Raw genomic sequence first — 19650 nt, forward strand, 5'->3', positions numbered from 1 at the left:
AAATTCCTAACCAGAGGGGATGAGCACCGAAAGCTAGGAACATGCTGGGATGAAACATCTGTTCTTGGCCTTTTCATCTCTGCAGCTTGCTGGTAATTGCTAAGTTTTCCCTTCTGTAACAATTGTCCCCCGATTCCTCTCCCTACTCCAACCTCACCCCCCCCATTTAATTATCAGTTCTAGAATTAAATGGTTTGCTTCTCCTGCTGTTACCATGGCAACAGTTGGCCTGCACCTGCCACTGGGTGAACGCTGGCTCTTTCAGAAGAGGCCATGGCAGTTGCTGGCTCCACAAAAGCCAGGGAGCAAACTAATGTTTACCTGTCTGGGGAGAGAAGTTTCTGTTCATTTTACCGTAGGCACTTTCCTGGCAAGCTATAGCTCAACTTTCTTCTCAAACTGCTTGTTGACATCAATAAAGAAAAATTTAAAAAAATTTCTAATAAAAATGCCAAATCCTGGTTGGCTTGTCATAAACCTATCCATCAGCTTTACCTATTCTCTGCTAATAGGTTAAGAGACATGAATCTTTCATCTCCTGACAAAGGCAGGAAAATGTAAAGGTTAGAAGCATAGAATTTTAAGCCTGATAGATCTGAGTTCTAATAGAGTCACTCTAACTGCATGGTCATGACTTAGTCACTTAACCTCTTACAGTATAATTTCCTCATAAACAAAAAGGGCATTAGAATAACTATACATCACTGAGTTGATTTAAAGCTTTGAAATATATACATGTATAGGTCTAGCTCCTACTTAATGTTCAACACATAGGCAAGTATAATGGTTATTTTTTGGTTAACTATTAATCCTAGAAAATCCTGAAAGTTAGGGCAAAGTTGACAACTTGCTCAGTTTTAACTAGTTCTTATATGAGAGACAGTGTATCCAGACCAAGATGTATCTAGCAGCCAGGAGCAGCTGGGAAATGCTTCTCTCCCCACCTTTCCTGCAATTCTGTTGGTGCCTCCCTCAGCACTGTTTTTCTCATACTTAATCTCACTTCCCTTTAAATAGAATTGACAAAGCAGAGGTAAGACAGCATGTACTTACCAAGAAAAAGTATAACCACCTTACAACCTATGGTAGTGCTGCTAAGGACTAGGGGGGATTTATATAAGAAAGTGTTTTCTTCTCTGAAACCTCTGCTTGTGGATAAGATTTTTTTTTTTTATGACCTGTAATTACTCATGTTTAGGTACTGAGTCCAAATAAGAACAGGAACATGAATTTCACCAATGGCCAAAACCTCATCATTTAGAATACCCCATTTTTATTTCAATCTTTGGTCACTTTTGTTAAAATTCTGAAGGCACCTCCCTACAGATCTAATTTGAAGAAAACGTGCACTTATTCACTCTCAACTTCATACATCTTGGAGAAAAAAAAAAGGAAAAACAAACAAAAACTCCACCAGCATGTACTCCCAGCATCACTTACAGATATGCTGTAGGTTTCTGGATGCAGAGGTGAATGCAGTTCAGCTACATAGAGCTTACAATAAAAAGGAAAGGACCCTTGGAAGCTGTTGGGCAAATGGAATTACTGACCTCTTGCCTGCCTCTCACTGGAACAAGAAACAAGAAGATACTTAAGACCAGCAGGTTTCTCCCAAAATGAAAAAGACACCACAAACAATTTTGCTGTGGCTGCCCATATGTGAGGAACCATACTAAGGACATAAATACAGACTGGAGTTTCATAACTTCTAAAATCTATGCTGTTTAGTGCCAGTACAAAATGGCTATAAAGACAAACAAGAAGAGAAGTAGGCTGCAGCCAAACTCTTTAGCAATGACATTAATTTAGAGACCAATGGGGCACTCTTTCATGTTAATTCAATTCTTTGATCATCTTTTAAGTAAAGTATCTATACCCTTAAACATATTTGGAAATTGTTGGTGCTTTACTATTGCTTTTCTCCATAAATTGGGAAGGAACTAGTAAATATAGCAGGTCCTAGAATAACACTGTTTTGTCCAACATTGTCTCATAATAACACAGATGAGAAAAGAACAATCAATTCCCACCCAAGACCACTGTGTGCAGTCTGCACGTTCTCTCCATGTCTGCACATGTTTTTCCAAGTATTCAGTTTTCTTCACATCCCAAAGATGTGAACTGTTGTGTCTAAACTGTCTCAGTCTGAGTGAGTATGGGTGTTAGTGTGTCCTGTGGTGGAATGCATACTATCCATGCCTGGTTTCCATCTCAGGCCCTAAGCTGTTGTAAGAAGCTCGGGCTGCCTAAGACTCTAAACTGGAATAACTAGATAAATTATTACCTTACTTGTTTGTATTAGTCTTTCTTAAATCTTTCTAAACTCTTTGTATCAACTAGCCTATAGTAGAACTGGTTTTGTCATATATCATTTCAATTAAAGCCTCAGTTTCCAAGAACCTATTGATGTTAAATGAGGACTTACACTACTTTCCAAACTTGATTTTAAATTAGAGCAAGGTAGGAGCTATCAAAATAGGTCACAAATCAAATGGACAATTTCTTTTTACAACTACTTTATCTCACTTGTTTTTTGTTGCATCTAAAAGAGCAAGCCCAAAAGGAGTATACTATCCATGCTTCACAGCATATTTGTCCTTCAAGTATAATAAGACAGGAGATTTTGATGGGGAAACTTGAGCACAAAGCAAGAAAATTATTTATTCATAATAAATTACAAGATGTGACTAGAGGAAGAAACCTATAAGACTCAGAAATTTGTCCATTTCTTCTATAATGGGGCAATGTTGTAGTCAAGAAGTAAAGTATAACAGAAAGCAGTAACAACTTTTTGGTGCCTCAACATGGCATACCAGGCCCTTTTTAAGCTAAACTAAACCTACCTTTTAGCCTGAGCCAGTCCAGTCATGCAGTTCCTCACCATTACCTACATAGCACATGTGTTTTCACTCCTCTGAGCCTTTTAACTGGGTGAGCTCTCTGCTTGGACTGCCTTCCTATCCTTTCCATCTGAAAAAATGTATATCTAACCATTTGATCTGTCTAGGTCCAGAAGAAATGCTTCTTCCTGCCACCCCGCCACCCCCCGCTTCTTTTTTGAGACAGTTTTACTCTGTCACTCTGGGTAGAGTGCTGTGGCAGATCATACCTTATAGCAACCTTAAATTCTTAGGCTCAAGTTATCCTCTTGCTTCAGCCTCCTGAGTAGTTAGGACTACAGAATTCCACCACAATGTCTGGCTGTTTTTAGAGACAAGGTCTTACTCTTGCTAAGGCTGTTCTCAAACTCCTGAACTCAAGCAATCCTCCTGCCTTGGCCTCCCAGAGTGCTATGATTACAGGCACGAACCACTGCACCTGGCCTGAAATGCTATCTTTTCTGATTCTTTATTCTGATGTAGTTCTACCCTACTCTACATCCAACTATTTAGAGAATCAAAATAGGAGTTAGGAGTTTACACTCTGGAGTCAGACTACTTGAGTCTAAAAGCCGGCTCTACCACTTTTTAGTGGTATAATCTCATGAATGTATTAATATAACTTCTCTGAGGCTCATTTTAATTAATGTATTAATATAACCTCTCTGAGGTTTCTCATTTCAAATAAGAAATAAAGATAACATAATTAGCCACTTATTAGGACCATTGTGAGATATAAACAGTATAAGTAAATGTTTAAAATACTTCCTTAAACATAGCTTGCACTCACAAATTGCTTCTTTATAATAGTTTTATCAGAATTATTATACTGTACCTAAATATTAAAATAAAATTTTTTATTTATATAATACTCTTTTTCAAACTTTCAATCTAGACTTTTAGATCTTTAAATGAAGGAATAAAATTTTAGTCATTTTCATATCCCTGAGACCTAGTGATATGGTTTGGATGTTTGGCCTCTCCAAATCTCATGTTGAAATTTGATCTACAGTGTTCCCTGTGGGGCCTGGTGGAATCTATAGTGAATAGCTTGGTGCCCTCTCCATAATAATGAGTGAGTTCTCACTTTATTATTTCACTGGAGAACTGGTTCTTTGAAAGAGACTGGCATCGACTCCTCTTTCTGTTGCTCCTGCTCTTGTCATGCGACACGCCTGCTCCCCTTTTACCTTCCACCTTGATGGGAAGCTCCCTGCAACTCTCACCAGAAAGCAGATGCTAACACCATGCTTCTCACACGGTCTGCAGAACTGTGAACCAAATAAACCTCTTTTCTTTATAAAAATTACCCAGCCTCAGGCATTGCTTAATAGCAGCACAAAACAGACCAACAGGCCTAGCCTAGGACCTGGTACACGTTATGCATTCTAGGGTGTTTGCTGAACAAATGAATGAAAGAATTGCTCTGCAATCTTTCCTGTCTGAAATGTAAGGGAATAGAGCTACTAGAGGCAAATGTTATCCTAATAAGCCATGAGGTCAAATATATAAACAAGGTTAGCCTGTCAAGCATCATAAATACTGTACTGGCAAACAAAAGCTGATTCAAGTAGAACCAAAGTATGCAAAGTGACATCCAGGCCCCTTTCCTTAGCATTATGAAGCCAGAAAAGGCAGATAGATGTATGTTAGAATTCAGACTGCTCCTAGTCGGTATTTCCAGCGTACGCAGTAAGTTAGAAGCACCCTGGCAAAATTTTCTAGCAGTGAATGGATTCTCTGTTAATATACCAACATTCCCAAAATAAATTTGCTTGTGACTCTCACAGGCAAATTTCTAAAAATCAATTACTTTAGCAAGGAGGCTTGCTTTTGGTATAGAAAGCCAGCACAATGCATAGCAAGGCTTCATCTTTCATCTGGCTAACACAGGAGATAAACAATCCACATCAGCATGGACAATCCAAAGTCAGTGCAGTCTCCATAAGAGAGAAATGCAAAAGTTAAGAGACTGTTTTATGTTCAAGTCTGACTTAATGCTGGAGCCCCACCCTGCATAATAAGCAGCCTTGACAGTTTCATTAAATGTCACAAGTATCACAACCATCTTCTTTGGCTTCCAGACAGGCCTCCAGAAATGAAGCCAATGCAACAACCAAACCATGAATTTGCAATCATGAAAACAAAAGAAACCTAAGGATATCACTGCTTAGTCCTCTTATTTCTACAACCTAGGTAGTCAGAGAAATGCCATTATCTCAGGAACATATGGTTATTCATTTAGAGAGGGGAAAAGAATACCTAGCATACGACCTCCAGATAATTTTTAAAGAAACAAAACTGAAAAGGTTAAAAAAAAATCTCTGCCAAATTATACAATCTATATGCAGATTCTATTCACTCCATACCTGATACAAGACTTGTAATCCTCTGAACAATTACAATAAAAAAACTCAGTGAAGGTAGGGGTGGGGAGTCATGAGGCTAGTACTTATACGGAAATAAAATAAGGGTACCAACAGATTAAATGACTTGCCCAAGGTCACATAGTTAGTCACAGGCAAATCCAAAAATAGAAACTAGGTCTGCTGACTCCCTTTCAGCTCCTACTCCTTCAAAACATGCTTCCTGTTTAATCACAGAATCAGCATGGGTCAGATTCACACTGATCTCAGCAGGAGCTTTTTGCCTGAAATCACATCGAGCTTTGAAGATGAAAAATTCTACAGAAGTTCCAAGTATGGCTGTTACTATTAAAAAGCCATTTTCCCTCTTAGTTTAAAAAAAAAAAAATCACAGAAAACCTCAAATCAAAATTTAATTCTGATCTTGCTCTTTCTCTGAACACAAGAGTTTAAGAGTCTTTCTCTCTCTGACTTCCTCCCACAACACAAAAGCTTTCATGCCAACAGATCCTATTGCCACCCCCTCTCCTCAAATACATATTACTTCTCAGCAGGCTCCAGGAGTAAAAAAGGAGCCAATCTGTGAGGGAGCAAACACAAGATCTCCTGTAATAGCATAGAGAAGACAGAAAATTGCTGCCAAAAGTGTAAATTGCTTTTATGCTCAGAAAAAAGAAATCACTCTGAGCTTCAAAGACACCCTCTTAAAAGGTGACACGATAGCAGTTAATACCCATGTTCTATATGTTAGGACTTTGGTTCTTCCACATACTCCGAGAATCCTTGCCAGCTCCATGACTGTATCATGCATGTGACAAGGCAGCTACCAGATGGAGAAGCAACAGGAAGCTATTCTGTGAGGTCAAGGGAAAGCTTGGCCACCTGCTCCTCAGGGATAGCAGCTGACCCTCTACAGGTACTTTGTGAGACTGAAACCAAGAAATATCCCTTTATAATGACAAAATCTAAGAAGGGGGAAGCAGCTTGCAGAAAACAGAGACCACAGCAACTTAATATCAAAGCAATTTAATAACTCCCAAGTTCGAGGAGAAGACCTAAGTAATTTATCTGAGGATTGTCTGAATCCTTCTGGCTTTCATATAGTCAGAGAGAGAAGTATGCTGGCCTTGTGGAGACAGTCCAAATGGTGGTTAACCATTTGGTGGTTGAGTCCTGAAGCCAGACAGATTCAAGTCCCAGCTCTACCACTTACAAGCTGTGTGATCTAAGGCAATTTCCTCATTTGGCAAGCAGGATAATCATAAGGTTTGCATAAGGATTAAATGTGAATATACACAAGCACTTTGGACATAATAAACCTTCAATAAATGGTAGCTATGATTATTATTATTATTAATTGACAGGATAACTACACAATAAAATTCAGGGCAAGGAACAGACATGATTGAAAGCACAGTATTTGGTCCCTTCATATCAACTGCTTGGGAAATCAAAACATAAAGAAGAAAGAAGATGGGGAGACTTCAGCTGGTAAAAGGGAGGAAGATCTATTATAAAGAAGCACATTTCCATAGGACAAGAATTATTCTTTGTTCCTTCAGCCTAATTACCCTTCAAATGTAGTGCCTACTTTCCTCAACAGGATATTGTAAATGTGCTACAAAATACAGCAAAGTTACTACTATCATTATATACTTTAAAAGTCTACCTTTATCTGAAGGTTACAGGCAGAAAATGATATAGATGGGAAGGGAGATGGGACTCTTACAAAATAAGATCTTCAAAGCCCAGGCTTAAGACAGAGATCCCTTTTTTATGCTGTTCCTTGGGTGTCCACATTTCATGGAGAATTAAAAGGCCACAAATGTCACTCTCCTTCAATTCTGAGAAAAGACCCAGCAGCAATAATGTGATCTTACCTGGGTCCTTCCTCATCGCCCTGAAAGACAAACAGAAGGAAACAGCATTAGAAATCATTGTTAGTACAGACAGATTTAGATTTCTTTTTCCCTCTCTCTCTCAACCTGAAAGCATAGATTGTGCATTTACTGTAACAGAGATGATCCAATGGACATCTAAGGGCTAAGACAAGAGCCAACATAATCCTATGTTCAAACTGCACAGTGGAGATGAACTGATAATTTTCCCTTGCATTCACACAGAAGTGAACGTACAGACCTAGGAGGCCTAAATAATAGCTTTGCTTTTTTATTTGTAAGGCTGGCAGTATTTAGTTCTGAGCAAACTGAGAGCCCCAGAATAACAGCAGGTCTTAGGCAAAAGCTGACCAGGTCTAAAAGCATCAAGCTGTTTCCTTCAAATACTAATTTCTGGCTTGGTCTAGCATTTTTTCCTCTAAACATGACCACAGAAACTCTAACATAAAGTACACTATGGGCACTTAATTGGGACTCTAGTCCAAACTCTATTACTTATTACCTATTTACCCTCGGGCAAGTTGATTAATTAATCTAGACCTTGGTCTTCTCCCCTGTAAAAGGATATTCTGGAATTTATTGATCCACATCATTCTTCAGTCAAACAATGGATTTTCTCTTTTTCTTATCCACTAGTTACAAAAACAATGAGTAAATGTTCTTTTCCCAGGTATCGCATTCTCTCGATCTAACTTTATCAGTACTGACCATAGCAGACTCCTTTAGCCCCTTCTATGAGCAAATGAAATTATTCTAATGACCTTCAAGCCCTTCCGAAGGTACCTCACTTATCCTTTTGGTGACAGAGTATCTTTTATATCCTCCTCCTTAGCAATGGAGAATGTACCTTCTATTTCTACTCCCTAGGACAGTGATTTTCAACAGGTATGCCACAGCACACTGGTGTGTCCTGAAAATTTTTAAAAATAATTATTTTTGAAAGAAGTTCGAAGCACAGTAAGTATATTCTGTTCTTTACTCTTTTTTCTGATCAACATAATTTAAGTGTGCCGTGAAAGTTTAATTATAGATTCAAGTGTGCCATGAGATAAAAAAAGGTTGAAAAACACTAACCTAGCGAATAAACAAACGCATGAACAAATGGATGAATGGTTTCTACTGGTACAAAGCAGAATAAGCTTTGGAGTAAGACACTCTAGGTACAAATCTTGATTCCATCACCTTCCTACTATATTACCCTGCTTAAGTTATTTTGCTTCTCTTAACCTAAATTTCCTGATTTGCAAAATGGGGTAATAATTATCTCTGTACCATAGGATATGTAGGAGGTTTGAATAAAATAATACTTATAATCAGCAGGCAGAGTGCCAAGATGCATTTCAAGGTTATTTATCTATATTGTACCAATTCAGTATGATTCAGCTATTATATGTAGGTGCTAAATAAGGATAAAAGATACATAACCCACAATGATCTAACTTTCTAGGAGCTCCCCGTCAGGAGTAGGGTAAACAAGCAGATAGAAAGTGAAATACAACTAATATGTGAAATATTCTACCAAAGACATATAATGCTCTGAGAGTGAGAAGGAAGTTATGTGCATTGCCTCTTTTGGGAAAGTGGAAACAGTTTCACAGAGAAGGTGACATTTATATTGCCACTTGAGGGAAAAGGAGGATTTTCCCAGGCTGACAACAGAAAAAAGTGGGAAGGCACTGAACAAGGAAGAGCAAAGACATGGCAGTTTTAAAAAATATATTGTTAGTAATTTCCAGGGCGCCTGTGGCTCAGTGGGTAAGGCACCGGCCCCATATACTGAGGGTGGCAGGTCTGAACCTGGCCATGGCCAAACCGCAACAAAAAAATAGCCGAGCGTGTGGCAGGTGCCTGTAGTCCCAGCTACTGGGGAGGCTGAAGCAAGAGAATTGCCTAAGCCCAGGAGCTGGAGGTTGCTGTGAGCTGTAACGCCACAGCACTCTACCGAGGGCGATAAAGTGAGACTCTGTCTGAAAAAAAAAAAAGTATTGTTTAAGGAAATTTGAGTTCTGTGGAACTAGAGAACAGGGCTGTACTGGTGTGTGTCTTGGTCTGGGAATGTGGGGTGGGACTGAGGTAAAGAGAGATTGCCAGCGTACAAGCCTATAAAGGCCAGCTGCAGCCAGAAAGGTGATTTAAATCAGAATACACTGGACATTGGGTAAGAATGGTACTTAGCAGACCATTAAGTATTTGTGAAACTGGTAAGGGTACTAACCATTCCTCGTCTAATGAGAGGGCAGTGGGATGAGTAGTTGGGGCAGAGCATAGGGATGGTGGAAGCTTTCTTTGCATTTTGATCAACTGGTATTTCTCAAGGGAACTAAAATATAGCAAGACAAAAGTCATAATTTATATTTAACATGAGTTAAATAACCATCAATGACATAATTAAATCTCAACACAATTTTTCCATTAATTTTGAATGCTCAAACGTAATTGTCTAGGACAGTGGTTCTCAACCTTCCTAATGCCGCAATGTATTTTCATTGTTACAAAGGGGTCGCGACCCATAGGTTGAGAACCATTTTTCTAGGAGAACCTTATGGAAAAAAGTATCTAAACTTTCTCCCATGACTTATAATAAGTCTTCCTCATAATTATATACCTTGGTGCAAGGATTAAGAGATGGAGTTTCTGAGTTATAAAAACTTGGTCTCAGATTGTGGTTCATTAATCCCAATAGGGACGCTTTTGGCAATTAACTTTTCCAGGGTTTAATTTCTTTAATGTACTCATGGAAATCCTAATTCTTACCTCAAAGGATAACTATATGAATTGAAATAAATGAGAAAATCTGTGTAAAACACTAAGCAAGTGTCTATTACATTGCAAATGTTCAGCAAATGGCGGCCATTATTGTGCTTTGCCTGAATTGTTAATAACATTTCTAGGGGAGAATGGGGAAAGGACATAAAAGAAAGGCACAAGATTTTGCTATATGTTCATCCATTTCTGCTGCTTACAGATGTAGGTTTCTTTTCAAAAACAATAGTTACTATCATAAAGCAAGAACACACGCACATAAAAATTATAAAGTCTGAAGAGGTCAGCAGACATTAAGAGGACTGCTAATCTTGCTAGTAAAAGACATGTATTTGTTGTCCTTGCTACCTGGCATAAACATCCCTTTTCTGAAAGCCAAGCTAACTCCTAACCATCCTTTAAGGTCAAGCCTCACTAACAGCTGGAATGGCTTAATCTTTCTTTTGTCCTCCACATCTGTAGTGTTTACCCTTCTAGGCTAGAACTTAAAGAAGAAAATTGACAGTGACAATACCACACAGTATCTCCCTCTTTGGGTTTCAATTCCTTGAGAATAGAAACTCTGTTTTTTTTATTTTTATTTAATGTCATCCTACTAATTAATATAGCTTTCACCTCATTTACTTAATCACAGTGTTAAGACATTTGTGTTCAATACTTGATAGATTTGACTTGTACCCTTGCAATATGCTCCATAGGTGTGGTCCCACCATTACCCCTCCCTCTGTTTTGTTTATCTCTCTATTCAATGCACCTAACACAGCACAGTAAATAATTAAGAAATAAAAGGAAGCCAGGGAAGATATAAATAGAATTTAGGATTAATTTATACCCCCATTACAAGTGAATTCTAGTTTCATAGAATATTAGAAAGTTACAAACCAACTTCCATTTAAATGACTTATTGGATTAAGCAGTGCTGCCAAATCTTTCCTTAAAACATCCTGAATGCTCTTGGTTGACAAACTACACTCTCCAATAACCTCTCTGTTCTATTTCCACCAGTGGAAAAGTCCTTTACCAAGAATCAAGTTTAATTCCAAACCTGTCTGTAACAGTCGAACTTCTGGTTATAATGATACATTTAATTAAATAACACAAAAAAGAGACAAGTTTTGCCTTTGTGCATTGTTACTCTCAGGAAAACTAAGTTCAATGTGTCTACAAATATTTGGTAAAGGTAAATTAAAAATTGCTGTCAATTTTAGTGTAGGTGAAATACACACAAAATATTAGGAAAAACAAATTATGGAAATCTAACATTCTACACTCAGATTACTTTGAATTGTATCCCCCTCAATATAAGAGACTGAAATTGGACCTTATCCATGGCAGAACATAGGTGTGGTTTAGGCCAGAAATGTGACATTTAATCCCAATTAGCAAGTCTGTATTTTCAAAGAAACTGCCTTGCCTCAGAATCAAAAGAATGTTATGTTCCATGTCTAAAATAAATGCTTAAGGTATGCATGAATCATTTTCAATGATTTCCCCATCCAAACCAACATTTTCTAATATTATCTCACTGCATTTCAGTAGTCTCTTTTAAAATTGGACAAAAGATGAAAATGTTCATGATGTACAAATATTTTTGTAATACTTGACCCTGCCAAAGAGTTTTTAAAAAAGATATAACTAAATTCACCAAGACTGGGAAAGCCAGAAAATAAAGCATAGGGGAATACTTCTCTTAGTTTGTTTCATAAAGCCAATATAACCTTAATGCCAAAACCTGACAATAGCATTACAAATACATAAAAATACAGACAACTATCCTGTAGGAGGTAGACAGGTTGATCTCTCTGTACTCTCCAATTCAGGGTAAAGCACAAAGCAAGCCATCCCTGCAGAATCTTATCAAGACCATTGAAGAAGAAAGGACTCTGGAGGAAACCCAGACAGGGTAAAGTCATCAAGACCATCCCTACATGGAGAATCAGCAGACATGTGGGCTGAGCTCTTTTGATTATTGACCAGAAGTTACAGGGAAGCTGGTTTGTCTGCCCTGCAGAGATGAAACTTGTTTTCCTCTCCCCCTTTCTAAATCCATTATCTGACAGTTGTTGACAATTTATTACCCTCTTTCCCAACTACACTGATTGCTCCTCCACCCAATCTTCCCGCCTGGGATTCTTTTTTTCCTATTTTTGAATTTTGACACCTTTGCATTTTTTTCACAAATGCTTGGTCTTAGCAATCAATAAAAGATTTCTGAACAATCAGAGTGCTGCTGCATTGCCTCAATCTGCCACTCGGTGCATGAGACAATGTATGCCTCTCCAGGCTTCTCAGACTTTATGCGTTAAGTTGGTATAAAGTCTCCTTCTTCCTTCAGTGCTTTCTCCCTTGTTGGCCCCCAGCCTGCATCAGGGTCCCCCCTCCAAACCGCCCAAAATATCCCTCATGAACAAAGACATAAAACTCCTTAACAAAATAACAGCAAATTAAGCCCAGATAATACATCATGACCAAGTGGGAATTTATTTCAGAAATCCAAGATTGGTTTAATATCGTAAAATTAACCACCGTAATCAGCCACTGCAATAATGGAGAAAATCCATATGATTATTTCAGTAGATGAGAGCCCATTACGCAACATTAGTTCATGCTAAAACCCTCAGCACATTAGGAATTGATGGGTGTGTTCTCAATCTGATAAAAGGCAACTATAAAAAACATCACACTTAATAGGAATGCTTTCCTCAATGCTTTCCTTCGAAGATAAGGAAAAAGGCAAAGATGCCCACTTTTACCATTTACATTAGATAATGCACAATAGAAGTCCAAGCCATTGTAATAAGGCAAGAAAAAGGAAAAAAAAAGCATACAGATTGGAAAAGAAGTAAAACTTTCTGTACTTACAGATGGAATGATTGCCTATGTAGAAAATCTATATAACCACCACTATAAATAATGGGTGGATTTAGCAAGATTACAAGCTGAAGGTCAATATACAAAAACCAACTTTATTTTTACATACTAATATTAAAAAATCTGAAAAATAAAATTTTAAAAGAATTCTACTTTTAATAGCATCAAAATATTATATACCTCAGAATAAATTTAACAAAAGCCATTGAAAACCTTTAAATGAAAACTATAAACCCTTCCTGAATATATAAAATCAGACCTGTAAACAGAGACATGTTCATTCATGTTATTGTTCCCCATAGCTAATGTTTTTTCTCTTTAGCTCCTCTACCTTCAAGACTTTTTTCTTTGTGATTACTTTTTAGAAGCTTGACTTTGATGTGTCTAGGTGTTGATTTCTTAGTTTATCTTGTTCATTTAGCTTCTAAAATAGCCAAGTTTATGTCTTTCAACCAAATTTTTAAAATATTGAGTTATTATTTCTATAAACATGTTTTTTTCAGTCCCACATTTCTTTTTATATTGTATAATAAAATATAGTAGATTTTCATTATTGTCTCAGAGGTCCCTAAAGGTGAGTTCTATTATTTATTCTTTTTCTTTTTTTTTTTAACTTTAGTGTTTTTTTATTATTATTATTCTTAAATCATAGCTGTGTACATTAATGCAATCATGGGGTACACTGTGCTGGTTTTATATTCAATAAATACTATTATTTATTATTTTTCAATGTTTTCTTTTTTTTCATCATTTAGACTGGATCAATACCAATCTATCATCCAATTTACCAAATCTCTGCATCAATTTGCCATTGAGCCCATCCACTGAATTTTTTACGTCAGTTATTGTATTTTACAATTCTAAAATTTTCATTTGGTCCTTTCTCATACCTTCTATTTCTTTGTTGTCCTTGCCTGATTTTCCATTCATTGCCACTGTGTTTGTAATTGCTCATTGAGATGTTTTGATGATAGCAGGTTTAAAATCCTTGTCTGATAATTCCAACACCTGTGCCACTTTGGTATTGTCATATATTGATTATATTTTCCTCCTTGGAGTTGACATCTTATTGGTTCTTGGTATAATGAGTAATTTGTGATCTATATCCTGAACATACTAAATTATATTATATAAATCTAGTTTCTACTTAAATCTTCTATTTTAGCAGACAGTCACCCTATTTAGATTCAGAAAACATGTCCCAAATCACTTTTATTGACTGTGGTCCCAATGTCAACTTAGTTAACAAAGCCTCTACAGTGCTAGTCTGGTCTGGCCCACTCAGATGTCAGAACTCTACTCAATAGTCTCCACAGAGCTAGCTGGGGAAGTGGAAGAGTACCAACTCATTACTACCTGGAGGGCGTACAAGATGAAGTTCTACCCACTGACTCAGCTGGGGTAGGGTAATGTCTAGTTAATGCAGGGGAAAGAGGGAGGAGAACTCTACCTGCAGTCTCCAGAAGGTAGGAGTACTACTTCCTTACTGCTATTGTAGGGCAAGGTTAAAGTCAAGAGTTTCACCAACAGGTGTTTGGGAGGTGGGCACCACTTACTATTGAGAGGAGCAGGGACAAAAGAAGAAGTAAGAGTTTTACCCATAGGTTCCATGGAGAAAGAAAGATAACCTCCTTACTGCAGGAGAGGATATAAAACAAGTTTTACTCCACTGCTGCAGTAGCAATTAGCAGTGTAGCCTTTCTTTTGGTATTCATATCCAGAATAAGCAGGTATGGTCAAAAAGCTTCCCTGTGACTGAACCCTAACCTTTGTATCAGTACTTTGGCCAGAGAAAGCTAGATTTTGGGGGTATTTTCTTTTTGTCTGTGTCCATTAGTGGAATAGTAGAATAGTGGCTGAATAGTAGTCTATGCCTAGTGGCTGAAATAGAAGTTTTATAAACTTCTTTAAATGTCTGCCCTAAATTACTTTTTAGAAATAGATCCAAAATACCTGAACATGTTTGATAAATTGTCTAAAATCCTTTTATTCCTATTATAAAATAACAATGAATACAGTAACTAACATTTACATAGTGATCCAACATTTACTTTGTGTCTTTCAGTCTTAACATGTGGTTTTATGGATTCACATAATGGTCTAGCCCTTATGCCACTAATTTTTTTGTTTTTTAAACAGGGTCTTGCTCTGTTGTCCTGGCTAGAGTGCAGTGGCACAATCATAGCCCATGGTACACTCCAACTCCTGGACTCAAGTGATTTCCTGTCATAGCCTCCTGAGAAGCTGGGATTATAGGCACTTACCAGCATGCCTGGCTAGTTTTTCTTTTTCATAGAGATGGGGTCTTGCTCTTGCTGAGGCTGGACACAAATTGACCTCAAGCAATCTTCCCACCTTAGCCTCCCAAAGTGCTAAGTTTACAGGCATGAGCCACTGTGCAGAGGCACAAACCCTCTTAATCCAGCAGTTATGCCCCTAACTTAATTAGCTCTTGAGACATTATTACCAAAATAAATCCAAAATCTTTCATTCTGGCCTCCTTTATGCTCTACTTCCTGATCTGTTCTCATTCAGTCCAGTTATCATTTCTATGATGACTTTATTTACCACCTAGGGATCTGTCACTTACCCTCTGCCATGGCTCTGATTTCTGACTCCCTCCTTCACTGCAATTAGTTTCTGCCCATCGACTATACTCCTTCAAGTCATGATGGATAATTACTTTGCCAGGCCCAGGCATTGGGTGTCCTTAGTGGATATTTCTTTACTGGTTTAAATACCAAAGGAATACTTATAGTGGATAACATTTCTTTACTGGTTTAAATACCAAATGAATATAGATAGAAAAAAATCTACCTAAGGTTTTTTTTGTTTTGTTTTGTTTTTAAGATAGACTCTCACTCTGTTGCCCAGGTTAGAGTGCCATGGCCTCAGCCTAGTTCACAGCAACCTCAAACTCCTGAGTTCAGGTGATCCTTCTGCCTAAGCATCCCTAAATGGCTGGGATTACAGGCACCCACCAAAATGCTTGGCTAATTTTTCCATTTTTAGTAGACATGGGGTCTCACTTTTGGTCAGGCTGGTCTCAAACTCCTGAGACTCAAGTGATCCTCCTGTCTCAGCCTCCTGAAGAGCTAGGATTACAGGCGTGAGCCCCATGCCTGGTTCTAAGCTTTTGATTATTCATATTCATGGATCAAAAGGAAGCATTTCCAGAGCTAGCAAGTGTGGCAGTTTCCTCCTATTTCTTCTGCTACTAATAACTATGGGTATTTTCCTTTACCTCTGCCTTTGGCTCAGCTGATTCATTAGAGGTATCAAGTTGTTCCTTGGCTTGGGCCATCTGAGTCATCAATCTATCCATGTGAGATTGGATGTCCGCCAGTATCTCAGTCACATGAGCGGTGGCCATTGCTTCCTGGATGTCTACTAGATGAAGGGCCTTCTGCTCCTCATCAGCAATCACTTTCTGAACTTTCTTAAATTCCTGCTGTATAAACACCTTCATCTGGTCCCGAGTTACCTATAGAACACAGACAAGTAAGAAAAATAAGATGGACAAACAAAGAAATGGAAGGGTAGAGTTACTGGTATGCAGTTCTGGCGAACATACAAACTATGGTTTCTATCTGATCCGGAAGTTTTTGGAGGATCCTATAAACAATGCACTCTTAAATTCTTTGATCAATATTCCTGGTAATCTTTTTGCCTATTGTGTTCTTCAGGAAGTAATTTTGTATGTTTCTTTTTTGTTTTTGGTTTTATTCATTTTTATACCAGTAATATATAATTACTGTTTAAAAATTTTAATAGATGAGCATATATAGTCAAAAAAAGAAAATCTTTTTTCTCCAATTACTATTAAGTATGGAGTATATCTTCTCAGTATTTTTCTATATAGTTCTGTAACATACAGGTATATAAATAATTATATAGTTTTTATATAAATGGATCATTGTGAACATATGGTTTGGTATCTTGCTTTTTTTTTTTTTTTGCGAGAAAGCCTCACTTTGTTACCCTAGGTAGAGCATCATGGCGTCTTAGCTTATAGCAACCTCTCAAGTGATCCTCCCGCCTCAGCCTCCTAAGTAAGCTAGGACTACAGGCACCGACCACAATGCCTGGCTACTTTTTAGAGATGGGGGTCTTGCTCTTGCTCAGGCTGGTCTCAAACTTGTGAGCTCAGGCATTCTATCAGCCTCAGCCTCCCAAGGGCTGGGATTACAGGCATAAGTCACCGCACCCGGAGGGTATCTTGCTTTTCTACTTAAAATATTTATGCATACAGATAAACATCATTCTGACACAGATGTGTATGTGTGTGTATTTCTTATTTAATCATTCTTTTCTTAATGGACATATAGGATATTTCCAAATTTTTGCTATTATAAAAACATAGCCATGAACATCTTGGATATACCTCTTAATATTTGCATATGAATTCCTTTAGAGACCGTTGGAGCCACTGAGTCCATTTATACATGCTCTAAAAATAGTGATTGATACTGCCAAGCTGCCTTTCAAAAAAGATATACTAATTAATTTCCTGTCAAAATATGTGGCCAGACACAGTGGCTCACAACTGCAATCCTAGCACTCTGGGAAGCTAAGAAGTGAGGATTGCTTAAGGTCAGGAGTTTGAGACCTGCCAGAGCAAAGTGAGACTCCATCTCTACTAAAAACAGAAAAATCATTTAGGAATTGTAGTATGTGCCTGTCGTCCTAGCTACTTGGGAGGCTGAGGCAGGAGAATTGCCCAGGAATTTGACATTGCTAAAGCTAGGCTGAGGCCATGGGACTCTAGCCTGGATAATAGAGCTAGACTCTGTCTCAAGAAAACAAAATGAAAAACAAACTAACAAAAAACAATGTGTCAAAGTAAGCACTTTCCTAAACCCTCACCAATACTGGATAATATCAAGCTTTTAAATTTTTACTATTTGATTGGTGAAAAAATAGTACTGTTTTCTTTTATAACACTAACTGTAAACTAAATAAAATATGACTGTTAGCTATATTTGACTAGGGCATAAGAAAGGCAAAACAAAGTAACTATCAAAATAAGAACTTCTAAACTCCAAATCTTGCCAGCAACTATATTTATTGATATTTCCTCACAACCATGTTTATTTTATGAGTGTTTTAAACAACTTTGCATATTATGAGTAGCTGAGATAGGGAACAGGGAAGAGTAGACAAAAGCAGAAAAGCCAACAGAGGATTTTAAACTTGGAAAAGAAAGCAGTTATCATCTAAGTGAAGTCCTTCCTTCCACAGGTAAGGAAATAGACACAGCTTGTAAGAGAGGCAAAGACACTAATCTTCCTTCTTGTTCTCAGACTGGAGCTCTATTCACTGTCACTCTGTCAGAAGGGAAGTCAAACTGGGAAAACCCAAAAACAGACTGAAGAAGAGAAAGACTAAAGGAGGGGTACGGAGATGAGGCCATTTTTAATTAGCCTTTTAAAAATTGATACCTTAAGCAACTTTTGTAATGCTGTCATAGAAAATCAATGCAAAATAAGGCCTGTATGATATGTATCCACTCACATATTAAGTGACTAAGTGACATAGGTCTTCAGGAATTCATATACTCTCTGCAGATGCTCTCCTTGGTGCTGGAGAAAAGGGGGGAGGAAGAGTGTTAAATGTTATTAATGTCTCTGCAAATTCTGTACCAGGTTGAGAACTGTGATTTGTGATTATTTATATAGTTCCTTTTTATTTTCAATGTTTATATTTTAGTATTGTTACGCTTTATGGTGATCATTTATTGATGGATCTCATGAAATAAATTTAGGTCTTAAATAACTAGGACCTTTCAGACCAAACCTGCCAAGTTTTGACTAAGGGATGAACATGTCTGGATGACTAAGAAACTCTCTTAATGGCTACAAGCAACTAAAAATAGAGATTTCAATAAAAACTGACTCACAACTTATTTTACTAGGTATCACATACACATGTGGTTCAAAGTTAGGAAGGTGACATCACAGTCAGGAAAGATGGGACTAGAATAGAGTAGGTGAATAAACATTGTTTTTTAAATTCTCTATTTCCTGTTGTTTTATGTAAGTTTTCAACATGACATATTATTTCATACAGATCAGGTCATAAATAAAAACTGAAGGCAAAATAATCTACTTTATAAAACCTTTGTGCCTTATTCCCATTCTCATTCTCTACTAATTAACAAATAGGTATTCTCTAACTAAGTTCAAATTGGCAAGAACAAACTTCTGGGTCAAAGCAGCCATTCAAATTTGAAACTCAGGAGACTCCCTAGAAGTCTGGGCCTAGGAGATTTGGCATGTGGCTGGCAGGTTGGGTACTCTACAAAAGAACTCCTGCCAATGGCAGGAGTGACTCCCTTTCAAGTGCCATTTCATTTCCTTGTCATCAAAATGCCATACTACTAAACCCTACAGTTCTCCAAGAGTGGCAGGCCATTCATGTTGGGGCTTGCTATCTGGGAAGTACCAGCATCATTTTCAAGTGCATTTTTTAGGATTTCTTCAGCATTTGTCCTATAGTTTCCCAAAAGGGAGAATGGCAGTCTTATACTATTGACTATATAATTATATGCAATAATACACAAAAAGAGAAAACTACACATACTCAGAGAAGAAAGCTGGATGTACCACAGCATAAAACTGATGATATAAAAGGTTCCTTTTACACAGCATCTACTAGTAATTGTCAAACATTTTTAAAGCCACAGAACCTCCCTTACCCCAAACAAAAAATGTGGAACCTCCATAAAGGCAAAAATGAAACCATTCTGGTTAAAGAACAATTTCCCTATCCTTCTTGAAGATCTTCCTGGGACACTGGTAGTGGTCTCCAGGAAAATCTCACCTGAGAAACCTGGGTCACAAATGAAACCTGATCCCTCTGATTAACTGACTG

The 19650-nt window shown here is 37.6% G+C and overlaps 1 protein-coding gene across 2 annotated transcripts in view; it reads right to left on the bottom strand.

The window, feature by feature from the left end:
- TRIM44 (tripartite motif containing 44) overlaps nt 1-19650 on the bottom strand; it is a 127559-nt gene that overhangs the window by 55917 nt on the left and 51992 nt on the right. For both annotated transcript variants that reach the window (XM_053561818.1, XM_053561817.1), the window contains exons 3-4: nt 16022-16261; nt 7126-7145 (exon numbers count right to left, since the gene is read on the bottom strand). In XM_053561818.1, coding sequence (XP_053417793.1) covers nt 7126-7145; nt 16022-16261 — 260 coding nt within the window. The remainder of the gene's footprint in view (nt 1-7125; nt 7146-16021; nt 16262-19650) is intronic.

Source organism: Nycticebus coucang, chromosome 14, assembly GCF_027406575.1.
Source record: "Nycticebus coucang isolate mNycCou1 chromosome 14, mNycCou1.pri, whole genome shotgun sequence".
Lineage (NCBI taxonomy): Eukaryota > Metazoa > Chordata > Mammalia > Primates > Lorisidae > Nycticebus > Nycticebus coucang.